The sequence below is a fragment of the Lepisma saccharinum genome, chromosome 4 (genome assembly GCF_977018435.1).
Source record: "Lepisma saccharinum chromosome 4, izLepSacc3.1, whole genome shotgun sequence".
Lineage (NCBI taxonomy): Eukaryota > Metazoa > Arthropoda > Insecta > Zygentoma > Lepismatidae > Lepisma > Lepisma saccharinum.
Window position 1 is genome coordinate 106,325,532 of NC_139232.1, and position 16,011 is coordinate 106,341,542.

General features: G+C 38.2%; 1 protein-coding gene across 2 annotated transcripts in view; it reads right to left on the minus strand.

Annotated features, from left to right (window-relative positions):
• The window catches only part of emp (epithelial membrane protein), a 197,703-nt gene that overhangs the window by 49,865 nt on the left and 131,827 nt on the right, over positions 1-16,011 (minus strand). For both annotated transcript variants that reach the window (XM_083121032.1, XM_083121031.1), the window contains exons 2-3: positions 15,430-15,521; positions 7,146-7,309 (exon numbers count right to left, since the gene is read on the minus strand). In XM_083121032.1, coding sequence (XP_082977158.1) covers positions 7,146-7,309; positions 15,430-15,521 — 256 coding nt within the window. The remainder of the gene's footprint in view (positions 1-7,145; positions 7,310-15,429; positions 15,522-16,011) is intronic.

The following is a 16,011-nucleotide window of genomic DNA, read 5'->3' on the forward strand; positions in this document are numbered from 1 at the left end:
GAAGATGAAGATGAGAAAGGAAGATACGAGATTAGAAGACAAGAAAAGAAATGAGAAGAGAAGAGATCGAAATAGAAAGAATATCAATATATAATGAAATGAAAAGCGTGTAGGATGCCATTCCATACATACATACCTCTTAATACATGGGTAGGTTTATGTCTTGAAGATTACAGTATACGACGACGTTTTCTGAGCAAACATTTCTGCAGTCATCGAGAGACATCCTGCATAGCTCGACGTAACATGTCCACAGGAATCAGAGCGATTCTTCATGTAGCAGGTCGACTCGAAAGGATTTGTGAGGAAATCGCCCAGATTCCTGTGGATATTTTACGTCGAGCAATGCACGATGTCCCCCGATGACTGCAGAAATGTTTGCTCAGAAAACGTCGTCAAATGCTGTAATCTTCAAGACATAAACCTATCCATCTCTTCAGCGGTATGATTGATTTGCTTTATTTTTACTTCGTTTTTTGTGCCACTTTTGGCTAATTTGCGAAGATGAGGATGAGTGATGATAGGATGAAAGTGATGAATGGACACTCGCAAGCATCCATGCCCAGGCTAGGATTCGAACCCGGGACCGCTGGCGTCGTAGCGCGATGTGATAACCACTCCACCACGGAGGGCGGCTCTTCAGCGATATGTAATGGCATACTATGCACTATTTATCTCAATTTCTTACAACAATTTATTATCTTTTCTATATCTCCGATTCAAAATGTTCCGTCTATTTCAGACACCCTTCATATAAACGAAGCACACTAAGATGAGGAAGGAAAAAGAAGACCCTGAGAGGGTGAGAAAGAAAATGATAATAAAACGGAAGGTGCAGAGGTACAAGAAAGAAGTTAAAATACAAGAAAGAAAGGGATAAGATGAATGTAATGGATGAAACAAAATGAAGACGATGAAAAACAAAAATAAAATAAAATAGTGTGATATTTGACATCTTCCTTTGACTCTTCTTGAGAGCGCCCGTTGGTAGAAGGCCCCCTTAAACATCTATCACATCGCGTTCTGTGTTTACAGATTATATACCTATCTCGTACCATTCCTCCATACTCTTAGGAACTGCACTGCGATAAAAGGCGTGGAGAACGGGACAAAATACACTAATTTCAGGTGCGATCGTGAAGTGTGATTGCAAAGCTTGTCGCTGAAGAGAAAAGTATATAGCTTTGTTCTTCACAGAACGTCTTCTTGCTAGACTCGTACTCAGGACATGATTTCTACAATTTCCACAGTATCAGTGTCACGACATCAACTTAACAATCACCTTTCGCAATTGTAATTTTCTTTGGGGTCCCCAAAGCACGAAAGCCACGGAGAGTCTCTCGTTTTGCAAAGAAAACTTTCCCTAGATTTTCTACATCACTGTTGGGTGTTTTATAACTTGCTAATAAATAGGTGTTAAATACTCATTATTACAGTAATGAAAAATGACCGGTAAATGGTGTCTGAACCCGAGATATTCCGACTACAAGGCCATCACGTTAAGCAGTACATTATAAACGCTCAGTTCCGAGCACCAGCGTACGCAGAATTTCTTCTCGGGGGGGGGGGTGGAATTATAAATGTGGATATTACATAGCTGCGTTGTTTGGGTGGGGGGAATTAACTATAAAAAGCATTTCGTAATTCCGATTTTCGATTTGAAAGTTGTTGAAGGACAAAAATTGTAACAGGATTTATTTTTAGGGGAGGTTGCATTCACCACTTGGGGTTTCCCCGATTTCTCTACTACCTCATTTGAAAATTTTGATTTTTTTCAAAATTTGAGGTTAACTCTAGCTCCATCAGCTCCCCGCCCCCCCCCCCTTTCCCTCATCCTGCGTACGCCAGTGGTTCCGAAATGGAAGCATGGCGGTAAATCTGAATAGGATAGTTTGTCCGCTAAACATATATTACTCGTTGAATTTGGTTTTTGATTTGATTTTTGTTATCTTGCGTCGTTTTCTTCCACTTTTGGCTAATCCCGAAGATGAGGATGAGTAAGGATATGATGAAATTGATCACAAAGAATGCCCATACCCAGACCGGGATTTGAATGTGGGACCCTTGGGTCGGCATAGGTAGAGTAGAAAGCATAAGTATTACCAAGAAAATTGACTGTTACCATGTTTATTCTCTTTGAATTATGCAACGAAAGCTTAAATAATAGAAACAAAACGCCAAGCAAGCTGCTAAAAAGTTATTATTTTAAAACGCACAGGATACAAGAAAAATTAATGAAAATAACCACGGACAATATTGCACGCAATACTTGTGCATCCCAGTGTACGTCATACACATGTCCGGGTATATAATGCGATTTCCGTGATTTCCATAACCTCCACTCCCGACCTTCCTGTCTGATTACGTATTCCAGATACGAGACCAAATTTCATGCGTGACCTTTTTTCTTCATTCAACAGAAGAAAGTCGACTCAACAAAGACACTATTCGGTTGCCACATGAGGTCAAACTCGTAATGTTACACAACACATATATTCGTTGCCCTGCGTTTATACATATTTGCTTTACAAAACAATACCAAAGTAAACAGATCGGCTGTCGCAATACTGCATTGTTTTCATTTTGACGGAATTTTTATTTGCCATTCTCAGACACATGACGTGTAAACGTTGACATCTTTTCATCGATAGAAGCAAACTGATATTTTTTCTACCTCGTAAAAATACGAGAAAGAACAGAATGAAAATTGTTTTGCACTTTCCGGATCACGAACACTGGACCCTTGGATGTGAGATCGTTAGTCAAAGACTTGTCAAGCGACTACACTGAAAACGGTTGACTGGAGAAATGACGGTCTACTAATGGTAGATGACGGTCTAATGATGCTAGCGTCAATTGTCGCTACCATCAAACTATTCTTAGAATAATGACAAGACCGTTTTAAAAGTATTAAAAAGGCCATTACACAGTTAACTTTAGTACTATAATTTTAATGATTCAGTTGTCAAAAATATATTTATGATGCCGGCAGCTGCAATTTATAACCTTCATCTATCTTTATGGGTGATAAAATATTCAAATTTAAATGAAAAACGGTTGCGTTTGGAAATTAACGGTAGACTGTTATATTTGACGGTAGAATACTGTAAATTTTACTCTAGCTTCTGACAGTGTAAATGAGTAAAAACTGTAGAAATCAATATGCTTGAATGTTATTAATTTGGAAGCTACTTCTGTAGTCCGCAAAAAAGAAAATGAGGTAAGGAATTTGGATTTTTGAAAGAACCGTGCTTATTCTAAAGCTGCTATAGTACAACAAAAATATAGTGAAAACAGTAATATTGATTCAAAAATATTAATATATTCACAGTCCAAACGCAAGTGCAAAAAGTAAGTGTATTAAAAATAAGTTTTCTGAAAAATCTCATTTGTTTAGGTGACGTCGCCTACCTACAGCTCTCTTCTATTCTAATCAAATAAAGCTAACAATTTTTTGTATATACGTACGAGGGTCACTATTTATATTTTGAGCCTTGGCAACACTGATTGAAGTTAGGCGCGATTTGACGTTTGCACGGAATCGTCTGGTATTATTGACCATAACGTACTTCAAATCTTTTGTCAATAGCTTCATTTGTGTTGTTTATGTTGCCTTGGAGATTGCGCGACAACAATAAAATGGAATTAACTCGTGACCATTTTCGTGCGTTGATTGTTTACGATTTTCGACGTGGATTATCAAGACAAGAGTGCATAGATCAACTTACTTCCACATTTGGTGATGAAGCCCCATCTTTTGCCACTGTGAAACGATGGTATAACGAATTTAATCGTGGCCGCCATTCGCTCACCGACGAGATTCGCGAAGGTCATCCAAAATCAGTTGTTGTTCAAGAAAACATTGAGGCTGTGCAAAATCTAATACTGCAAGATCGTCATGTGACATACTGTGAGATTGAGGCAACCATAGGCATTAGTTCCACCAGCATATATAAAATATTACATGATCATTTAGCTGTGAGAAAGGTATGTTCTCGTTGGATCCCACACAATTTGACAAAAACTCAAAAAGACGCTCGCGTCAATTGGTGCAAACAAATGCTCAATAAATACAATCGTGGTGCTTCAAAAGACGTATATAAGATTGTAACAGGTGACGAATCATGGATATATGCATATGAGCCGGAACGTAAACAGCAGTCGACTGTATGGGTGTTTCAAGATGAACCCAATCCAACAAAAGTTGTTCGCGCTCGAAGCACATCGAAACAAATGGTCGCCTGTTTTTTCGGGAAAACTGGTCATGTGGCAACTGTGCCGTTAGAAGAACGTAGAACGGTCAACTCTGAATGGTACACAACAATTTGTTTGCCAGAGGTCTTCGGTCAAATACGGAAAACAAACAAACGCCGTCGGATCATTCTTCATCAAGACAATGCCAGCTGTCACACATCTCGTCTAACAACCGACTTTATGAACAGTCAAAAAATCGAATTGATGCGTCATCCGCCGTACAGTCCTGATTTGGCACCCAATGACTTCTTCTTGTTCCCGAATGTCAAGAATAAATTGCGTGGACAACGATTTTCGTCGGCGGAAGACGCCGTTGACGCGTTCAAAAACCATATTATGGAGGTGTCTCAAGAAAATTGGAAAAACTGCTTTGACAAATGGTTCGAACGAATGCAAAAGTGTATTGACCATAAAGGAGAATACTTCAAAAAACAATCAAGCAGTTTTCAATGCCAAATTCCTGTTTTTTCATTGTTAGGCTCAAAATATAAATAGTGACCCTCGTACACTGTATTTCATTCAATCCTTTTAAAATTAAAATTCTTAATTGAGAAAGAAAATTTGGGAAACAAACATGCACCCCGTTCCCTCCTCTCCAGGTTCACTGGGGCACAGAAACTGAATCTCTCCACAAATTTGAGTGTAGGACAAAATAATAATATAATATAAAGATACAGGAAAATTTAAGGTAACATAAATACCTTCACATCACGAATATCGTACCAAAAGCACAAGAAATCTGTATCTTAGCAATTGATAGCTTATTATCTTTAATTTCGAGTTTTGAGTTTTGTTTTTTAAGTCCACTTTATGCACAGGTAAGCTAATCGGGACTGAATCTACAGTACAAAGTACGATCCGAACCACAATGGTTATCGAACCTGGGACCCCTTGACACAAGGTGGAGACGTTACCACTACGACATCGGTGTGGCTTCTTTTACTGGAACTAAACACAATGCTGCATATAAGCCTCCAAGGCCAATGGCACACCTCCCCCAAAAAAAATCATGCCATGCGTCCCCTCCAAACCATATCACTCGCGTCCGTAATCCCCACAAAACAGCGTGTCTACCGAAACTAACTTTTTTCTTAGCTTTACTGAACACTACACTTGATCTGCCCCTCCTCCTTTAACAGGGGTGCCCATCACTCAAGACCGCCCCTAAAATCGTTCATCATAATCCCCCAAAAATAGTTATGATAAATACGTAATAATTGATGACTATTTGAATGAAATACCATATTAAATTGTCCATATTTTGTAATTGTTCGATTTTCGAAAAAAAAAAACACCTTAAAGCTAGCACATTGATTGGTTAAATGTAGTAAATTAAATTATGTAAATATGCATATAAATAGTGTTTGTGAGTGGGTTTATAAAACTCACAATTTTAGAATTTAACACAAATTGTTACACAACTTAAGATAAGGATAGAAAATTCAACCTTGGCAAACCAAATAACATGCTCCAGCCGTATGACCGATTCAATAATTGTTTAACGAGACTTTACAGAACCCTAGCTAGAAATGATTAAGCTCAACCCGATAATATAATACGGTTCTTCTTTCAAAGAACTCCCACCCCCACCCCCGTTTTCTCGGGGTAAATATAATTATTTTAGTAACCCATAACAGTAACTACGTAGATTTTATCTTCAGTGCAAATTTAACTGGTTAAAGTAAAATGTTCCTGTGGCAAGAAGTTAGAAATGCGGATTCGATATATTTTTGTTCCAAATGATACACCTGCTTTTTATTAAGCAGTATACCAACACTAAGCATTATATTTTAAGAAGTGATGTTATCCTATCGAGAATATCGCTTAATGCAGCTATAATACACGCATTCTCGCAACACATTATACAAGCGAAGAGAGCAAGAAAATATTTACATCCATTTCTTTGCAGGCTTTATCACGAGCTTCCTATCTCCCCTTTTAAATTTAATACTTAATCCTACCACCAAAATTTCCATGCCAATTTTAGACTTACTGCTGATACTGAAGAGTGAATATTGCCTCCTACAAAAAATTAATTCTCAGTTTACACAGCAGAATTTCCGCAACAGTCTAAGGCAATAGTAATACACAAGAATTGGATACTGTCCTCAATTTAATACTCAATCCCCTCTAACTAAAATACCCGCCATAATCTGAGACTTAGAGTTAGATACTGTCCCCCCAATATTTAATACAGAATCCCCCCAGAACCCACGTTTCAATTAAGGCATAATTTGTAAGAGTTGGGTATTCCCCCCTTCGATAATACCTTTAAATACTTTCTTTTCTTCATCTAATGGATTAAATATGGTGCATTTAAGGTGTAAAAGTTTTACATATATTTTGGAAAATATATATAAATGTTTAATTTTATATTATTTGAAGGAAAAAATTCCCCCCAAAAATCTCAATGACACAGCCTGCTCCATAATCCCCCCCTCTCCCTGTGGGCACCTCTGATATAAGCTACAAAGTAACCTAAGCGTCAGTGCTTGCAATTATGAATTCGAAAATAATATATGCGTGTGAAAACTGGAAACGCCGGTGAATAATAATAAACAACAAAATTCTGAGAAAATATGAAAATAGAACCATTCACGTTCTTAAAATTTAGATTCTCATACTCTAAGTTGGCAACATTAGTCGATTCATTATCACGTGGCATTAGATAAGACTTGGATCGGCGAGCTCCGCTAGCACTCAGCTTATCTCGTTTCGCATTCATATCCTGCCACTTATACCAACCGCGGCATTTCAACATAGTTAAGGCTGCATAAGTTGCAGGATGAGAAATTTGCTTAGCTTTGACACGTCATACAAACAAAACCAGAACTGGCTTACAGCTAGACAAGGGTAAACAGAACATAGAAAGACAGAAACTATTGGCTTACCTGTAGACATATGGCCCCAACTCCTCTAGGATAGGTTTCGTTCCATTTTCGTTCAGGAACTCGTCTGCATTGGTGACATTGTAGACGTATATTTTCATAATAGGCGTCACGGGAGGATTTTTCCACCAATCGTATGTTTGCGATCCATTCCTCAATACGATTTCCTGTAAGATATTTAGCATAAGTATGTAAGCAAAATAATATTGTTATAAAAATGTACTTAAGCCTAAATTTGTCAGTGTGAGATGATAGAAATTGTAAATTCTGTATCTTTACTGACATGCATCCGCGAAAGTTAATTGGAAATTGTTGAAGGGACACTCATAAAGAACACCCCATACCCAGGACGGAATTCGAACCTGGGAGATTGAAAGTACACCATTTAATGTTAACGGCCACCTAGCAGGCCTCATGTATATGATTTTATAAGACAAAAGGCAGCTTTCTCAATATGCGATTCTTGTGCATCACGTAAAACAGCTTTGAAACTAATTTAACTGAAGACTAAATTAAATCCAATTCTAAGAACAAGGTGACAGAACTAAATAAATAAATTCATTACACAATTTTGTGTGCACAAATGTAATTAACAAGGAATAACGAAAAAAGGAAATTTAACTATTTCATCAATAGTACTAATAATCTGCACACCCCTCAAATATACTGCCTGGGTTTCACTACATAGTAGGGAGAGAATTCTCCTATAAACACTACACTCAGTAGCGTCGATTGGCCGCCAAAACTAGGATTAGACAAGGACAGTTTACCTTTTTCTGGTAGACAAGGCTTAGGATTAAGAGGCATTAGTGTGGGAGCAAATAATGTTAAAAGTAAGGGGGGAGCTGCTCCCCACGCTCCCACCCTATTTGCCGCCACTGACTACGCTTGTTCCTCTTACATCGTGAACAACTTATTAACACAACCAAGAGTGCTGCGGACATTAAAAGAAATCACTGAACTTAGCAACAAATCATCGAGGTTGGCTACTATGTTGTCACTATCAGCGCAACTGTCTGGTTGCCTCATTATATATATGTTAAAAACGTAACCGCATTCTCAGAGAGAAGAGGATGAGAAACCAGCTATTAAAGACAATAATGCATGGGAAACACAATGTACACCTTTTACCTACCCACACATATGGAAGTGTGGGAAAACGCTGAGGAGAGTTGAAACATGCTGTGAGCAGCTCAAGCTTTGCTCCCGAAGGTTGGAAACCACGGCTTGAGCTTCGTGATTGCGTGTAATGAGCGCTGCTATCGGGAAGGACGTTTGTTGTGAAACGCTGAGTCGAAAACTGATGATGTTCTGCTCTAGTAAACTGAAGCAATTGAAAGCTTTATTCTCCTGGTTTTCCGTGTTGGATTCATAATATGTTAATAACTGCCCTCAGGCTATGAGATGGTAAATTTTTGACATTAGCTGCAGATTCTTTTAGCATGTATGTGGGGTGCTCAAAAAGGATCGAGACTGGGCTCTATCAGAGCGCGCCCGCCTATTGGCCTAGCCATCTCTTACAGAATAACTGGGGCAAGTAAATGCATTTATAACTCGAATATCCTTCCTGTGTATGGTATTTAGGAGTATAGTAATTGCCACTGAGAAAGAGAGAGGGGGGAGAGAAAAAGAAGAAGAGAGAGAGAGATCGACTGATTCATCTGGTTTATCGTTTACTTCGCCTTTCTGCCACTTTTGGTTAATTGCGAAGATGATGATGATGAAATTGATGAAGAACACCCATGCCCAGGCCGGGATTCGAACCTTGCAAAAGAGAGAGAGAGAGAGAGAGAGAGAGAGAGAGAGAGAGAGAGAGAGAGAGAGAGAGAGAGATCTTTAGAAGAGAGAGACTGAAATAATCTACTATTTCTTCCTTTCTCGTAAATGAGAGAGAGAGGTGAAGGAAAAAAATAAGGAAAGGACAGGGCTCGAAAAATCCCGGTCGCCAGTTCGCCATGGCGACTAAAAATTTCAGCTTGGCGACTGTGATCTTTTGCTGTAATATTGCCGTTTTTTAAGTTTTAGTATACGAAACTTTCAAGATTCTAAGTTCAAATTGCAGTACTGCGTAAGTTAGCAAATGATTTTTTTTTTTATCAACGTTGTGAACATTCTATAGAATCAGTAACAATTTCTTACTCTTTGTCCCCCAACCCCCAATTTCCAGCTTTCTCACATAATTTAGCGATGTTTTGAATACGGCGATGCTCAGCTAATAGACTGATTGATTTGCTTTATTTTACTTCGCTTTTTGTGCCACTTTTGGCTAATTTGCAAAGATGGTGATGAATGATGATACGATGAAATTGATGAATGGACACGTAGAAACATCCAAGCCCAGTCCGGGATACGAAACCGGGACCTCTGGCGTCGTAGTGCAATGTGCTAACCACTCCGCCACAGAGTGGCTCAGCTTCTTATAGTATCCACAATTACTAGTAGGTGGTTTCCTGGCGCCTGATTTTCAGACCTGGCGCCTAGCTCTGAAGAAAATTTTTCGAGCACCGGGAAAGGATGTAAGATAAGAGAGAAAGAGAAAGACAAAGTTTAAGTGCCTTTTAGGCTAATCGGGATACACCCTACAGTTTAAAGTGGTGTCCGAACCACTGTGCAATGGGTCTCCACCGGGGATCGAACCTGGGAACGCTTGAATACTAAGGGATACCGCTACGCCATCAGTGCGGAACGAAGACAGGGAGATATATATATATATATATATATATATATATATTGGATAAAAGCAAAGAGGGCCAATAGGGCTAAGTAAAAATCAAAGAAGGTAAAAGGAAACACTCACCGGACAGTAGTTCCGGTTCCGTCTATTTCTCCTCACACCGATGATGCCATGAAAGTAGCGAAAATTTTGAATTTTTCTACTGTCCGGTGAGTGTTTCTTTTTACCTTCTTTGATTTATATATATATATATATATATATATATATATATATATATGGGGAGAAAGTGGGGAAAGACAAAGAGAAAAGATGTACGTGTTATAGTTTACATGAGAGAGATTTGATTTTGATTTTTGTTACTTAGTGTCGATTTTCTGCCATTTTTTGGCTAATCGCGACGAAGAGGATGAGTAGTTGTAGGGGCACTTACAAAGAACACCCATGTCTGGGCCGCCTGATTTGATCTCGGTGGCAGTGAGGTCAGAATTAATTGTTTATCTTTCTGGTTATGAGGCAGGGAACGTTCTTCTCAGTGGTATTTTAGGATAAGATCATTAGTGACGGGGGTACGCCCCCACCCCAGTTCCTCCAGAATTTTTTGCCCGCACTTAATCAACTACCAGTGCAAGAATGTCGTAAGGAGAACAGGCGCGGTAGCGTCGTCGCCTTGTAATCAAGGGGTCCCGGGTTCGATACTCGGTGGAGGCACATAGTGGTTCGTATCACGCTTTAAACTATAGGTCCAGTCCCGATTAGCCTTACTGTGCACGAAGTGGACTTAAAACAATCAATTAATCGTAAGAAGAACAGAGGAAACAGAGCACCTTCTTTGCCGTCAAAACAAGCAGAGGACTTCAACTGCTTGATTGGTCAGTGAGTGGGGGGGAAAGACAGGACGGAGGTTTTTGCTCGCTAACCTGTCCTTTCGTCACGTTCGTCACGAATATGATTCGATTTTTTTTTCTCTGTCTCTTTCCCAGCTGTGCGTGGAGACCGATTTGACGGTAACCCACTCACCTAGAAAACCTTTCGTCCCTTTGGAAGCGGCTCCCACACGACGAAGACTGACATTAGGGATCTCGTGATGAGAGCGTACGGTTAACTTTACGGTATGACGGCGAGTATGACTTTTCTCTTTTTACCTTGCTAGACGACCAATCAATGCTGTGGCCTGTTTTCAAAGCACAAGCGCAGTTTTCCGCAGCTAAGGATTGTTCCGAGACGATTTGCCACAGACTTTCCACAAACTTAACTGTCTCGTTCTCAATTTAATCTCGAATTGTATATTAATGATACTATTACGCAGACAATCAAGGCGGAATTGAAAAGCTGAAGAAGTTGAGCCTGTAATTTCGAAACAGGCCAAAAGAAATGGACAATAAATTACTCAAAGAGGCAAAAATAATTTTGAAATGGATAATAAATTGTTCAAACAGTCAATAATTATTTTGAAATCTATAATAAATTACTCAAACAGGCAAAAATAATTTTGAAATGGGTAAAAAATTGTTGAAACAGGCAAAAATAATTTTGAAATGGATAATAAATTGCTCAAACAAGAAAAAATAATTTTGAAACTGATAATAAATTGTTGAAACAGGCAGAAATAATTTAAATGGGTAATAAATTGCTCGAACAGCCAAAAATAATTTTGAAATAGATAATGAATTGCTCAAAGAAGAAAAAAAATTGAAACTAATAATAAATTGCTCAAACTACCAGTACCATTTCACGAAAATTCATGTCATGGATCAAGAAATGGTTCCTTGAATGCATGTAATGTTCCGCTACAGCGGGGAAGAGGGGTACTCTGATAATATCAAATGGTATCGAGTGACAGCTAGTTTTATAGGTTACTAAGACCCTTGGAAAATCATAAAGCTATGATGTCGTGAATTTTTTCCCTGATCAGCGAATGGTTTGTGGTGAAACTCCAATAACCTTCTGGAATAGAGAATATGACGAGATGACCATTGTCAACTTTAACACTAAGAGAACAAGAAGCATGCTGAAACATTGTTCAACCACATGTGGGAATTGCATCAAGCAAACATTATATTAACTTCCTTCATGGTCCAGCCACTGATATAGTAAACAGTAGAACGACATTCCATGAGATATTTGGAGGAAAAACAGAAGCTCCTGCCGAAATTTAAGATGCATTCGTACATGTTAGAGGATACTATAGGTGCATTTCTCCTACAGCCACGCTTCTGGATTTCGCACAAGCGACAACCCACCGCAGGGAAAGTCAGAGCAATTGAAATAGTAGCCTTTACATGGCATACGGGTTCACAGTTATTTGTCTCAGGGCGCCATTTCCCATTGGAACTGGGTCATGTTCATGCGTTCCTTATTCCCACCGTCGTCAGTTCCAGCACTTCAGGATTCTCAGCTTGCCACGTCACTGTTCCGTATCTCAATTCACGACTTGTCCAATGGCAGAAAGCATTTTCCAGGCGCTCCTGTGTCTCGGTGGTTCTGGGCTCTCCGATAGGGCGGCGGTGACGCTGCCGCCTTGTAGTCAAAGGGTTCTGAGTTCGACTTGCGATGGAGACACGTTGCACAGTTCCCATTAGCCTATCTGAGCGTGAAGTTGACTTAATTGTTACAGGATATAATTTCTGTATGGGCCCTCAATTAGTATTCAATAATCTGTTACATTACAGTGCAACGAAACAATGTTCGTTACTCTAAAAATTATAATTTTTACATTCAAAATTAAAAATAATTGAACGAGCTGTAATTTTAAAAAAACATAATCATACAATTTAATATTAATTTCATTAGAAACTAACTCTGTGGCATTCCTAAAGTCGAAGGTTCAGACTCAAAAGATGCCAAAGTCTTTCGCTTCCTCTTATTCTCTCTGGCTGTCTGTGTCTTTTTCCTCTCTTTCACTCTCTCTTTTGTTGCCCATCTTTTCCGTATATTTATCTCTCTCGTCCTGTACTTCTCACTCAATTTCTTTCTTTCTCTTTTCTGTGCCTATCTTACATAGAACTATTTTTTCTAATTCTCTTTCTTTTCACTGTTATTTACCTTATCTTATATATTTCCTTGCTTTGTTTTGTCTCCTTTCTCTCTCTCTCTCTCTCTTTTGTTGGAAATCATTTTCTCTGTATCTATCTTTCCTTTGGGATCTACTTCTTTTTTCTATTCCACACACTCTCTCAATATCTCTGTTTCTCTCCGAGGATTACAGGAGGAGAGACTCTCTCTCTCTCTCTCTCTCTCTCTCTCTCTCTCTCTCTCTCTCTCTCTCTCTCTCTCTCTCTCTCTCTCTCTCTCTCTCCTCCCTCCTTTGCTTTTGTATTTGTTATCCTTTTACTCTCTTTTGTTGTGTACCTCTTCTCTTTTTGCCTGTGATATATCTCTCTTTCTTTCTCCCCTAAAAATGTTGGCCTTATCTTTCTTCATTCTGGGTCTGATATTCCCTTCTCCCTTGCTCAATTTTCTTTCGTACTTCTGACTTCTTCCTTATCGTTTATTGCTTTTCTCTATTTTTCTCTCATGGCCTATCTCTCGCTTTCTGCCTTAACTTTCTCCCCACCTGGGTATTATATTCGATACCAAGCTTACATTTAAGCCACACATAAATATGATTGTTAAAAAAGCAAGATCAATGGATGACCTGATACGAAAATGGAAAGCAAGCAGTAATTTGGAACTTTTCATCTTCATGTATATATACCACCATGGTTAGGCCGCCCTTAGACTATGCTTGTGAAACATGGCATCCATTAAATTTCAAAAGTAATACATCGCTAATTGAAAATGTTCAAAAAAACTTAAATTATGTAATCTTGAATATAGAAGAAATATATTCTGTCATTAGTTTATTGAAAATGTGTTAACAGGTGTAATAGATAGTAAAAGAAATCTGAAAAAATTACGTATGAAAGTGCCTCATTATAACACCAGAAGACATCATAATGTAATTGCAACTACAGACTTGAAATCTAACACTTGGATGGACAAATGTGTAACGTTAGTACAGGTAAATGTCGCAATGTATGGAAATGAAATTCGACAATAATGTAGGCTATTTTAAGAATAATTTTGTTTTAACTTTAATTTATCTTCTTTTTAAAAAAAATCTGATTTATGTATTGAATGTATGTTATTACAACCGTCATTTATGTATCTAATCTTAGTCTGTTAAATAGATTTATGCATATATGTTAAACACACGGTGTTGTATAAAGGTGGAAATCTGTTCACAACACTTAAATAAATACATTTAAATTTCAATCTTTCTTAATTTCTTTATCAATTTTCTCTCTGAGACCTTCTTTACACTTTCAGACCACTTCTGTCTCCAACTCTTTACACCACCATCATCTCATTCTTATTTCATTCAAGCCTGGTTATAGCATTCTATTCTCCTATTATGCTGGTTTCCACCTCACTCCTTCCTAACCACCTTTTCGTTCATAAATAAAACCGAACAATGACTTCATCTAGCTTTAAAACAGATATCTCGACGAACTGACGCTGTAGGTTACGACAGGCTAAACCTGCTTCATATTGGAATCCAACACTTGGTGACTTACCATCGTACAATAGAAATAACAACGTTCCGTTTGCTTGCTCCCAACAATGGCAACGAACCACAAAACCTCATCTAATGTCCCCCTCCACATATTCTCGGTTCTAAACCGCTCCTAGTTATAGACTGCACCACTAGCAACAAGACAACACAGCTTAATTGTTCACCTGGCAAGGATTACGTAACAATGTAAGCGATGAGATGCAAAATGAAAGTGAAGGTCAAAAGGTCTCTATTTCCAAGGTCATCAGGTTTACTTCTTTTCTTGCTCTCTGCTTGTTAGAAGAGAAATGTTGATCTTTCCTGTAGCCAGGAATATGCATTCATCATCATGAATTGTAAATGCCACGCTCACTTGCCATGGGTTCATTTCAGCAAAGCAATTCTCCAATCGCTGTGGTTGTTCTAAGAGAGGACGCCATATTATATATTAGAGTTTATGGCCTCTGCAAGTACGAACTATATAGTGCGAGCAAATTAGTTTTTAACACAGTAAATTCATGTTCATTTTTGTTAGTTATTGTAACATTTGAGGTCAAATTTGCAAATGATTAATGAGGAGAGACGATAACAAGGTATAAAAATAGGAAATAGTGAATTTAATAAGGTGTTAAGGTAGTGAATATATTTTTAAACGTTAGAGTTAACCCTACAGACGGCAACATGCCATTGAGCCATAATATGAGGATAGTCCCACGCATGAACCATGCTCCGGCCGCCTTTACCCCTACACATAAATCTACACAGGAGGGACACATAATAATGGATGTTAGAAAATTCCGAGGAAAGCTTAAAGCATGGATGGTAGAATAATTGACGAAGAAGTTTGGACCAATATATTTCTGAATATGATTAAAAACTCAGCATTGTTTACTATTTGTGGATCAATTAATCTTGTTGGGAATTGTAACTGTGCTGAAGGTGGATCTTGCTCGAGAATTCATTTGGCAATTTATACCCAATGAATAAAATTACCACTACTTACCTAAAATTTACAATACGATCGATTAACAAAGAAATGAATACATATTTTAACTGACTATAAAATAACCAGTACTTACACTATGAATGAAGGCCTCTACCCATTGTGAGAAGAACACAGCTACTATGGCTCCGAAAACCAACAGAACGATGGATATGAGAACTACGACTCCTGAAAGAAAAAGAAATATACTTTTTGATTATTTGTTTCCCATGGTAGTAAGTAGAATTTGATTTTATGATCAAGAAAAATTCACATATTAACGGAATATTAATCATAAAGTACACGAAACTCCAAACGTCTTACATGAGATGATATTTACTTCTGGTACTCTGGTAGTAAACAGTGCTGGAAGTGTGATCTGCATTTGCAGATGTCTTTGTATTAAGGTTTTTAGATGACTCTCATAACTTGTGGTACAGAAAGCATTTTCGATTTGGAAAACGCTTAAACGTCATTATTTTTTATTCTTTGTACTTATTTTTATAAGATCTCGATTTTTATCTTACAACACGTGTGTAACTTTGTACATTGGGATTTCTGTCCAGACTAGAGCCAACTTCAGTGACGAAGCGGTTACTACAGCGCCCTATGACGCTAAAAGTCTCGTCTTCGAGTATGAGAATTCTTTGTGTCCCTTCATTAATTTAATCACATCATT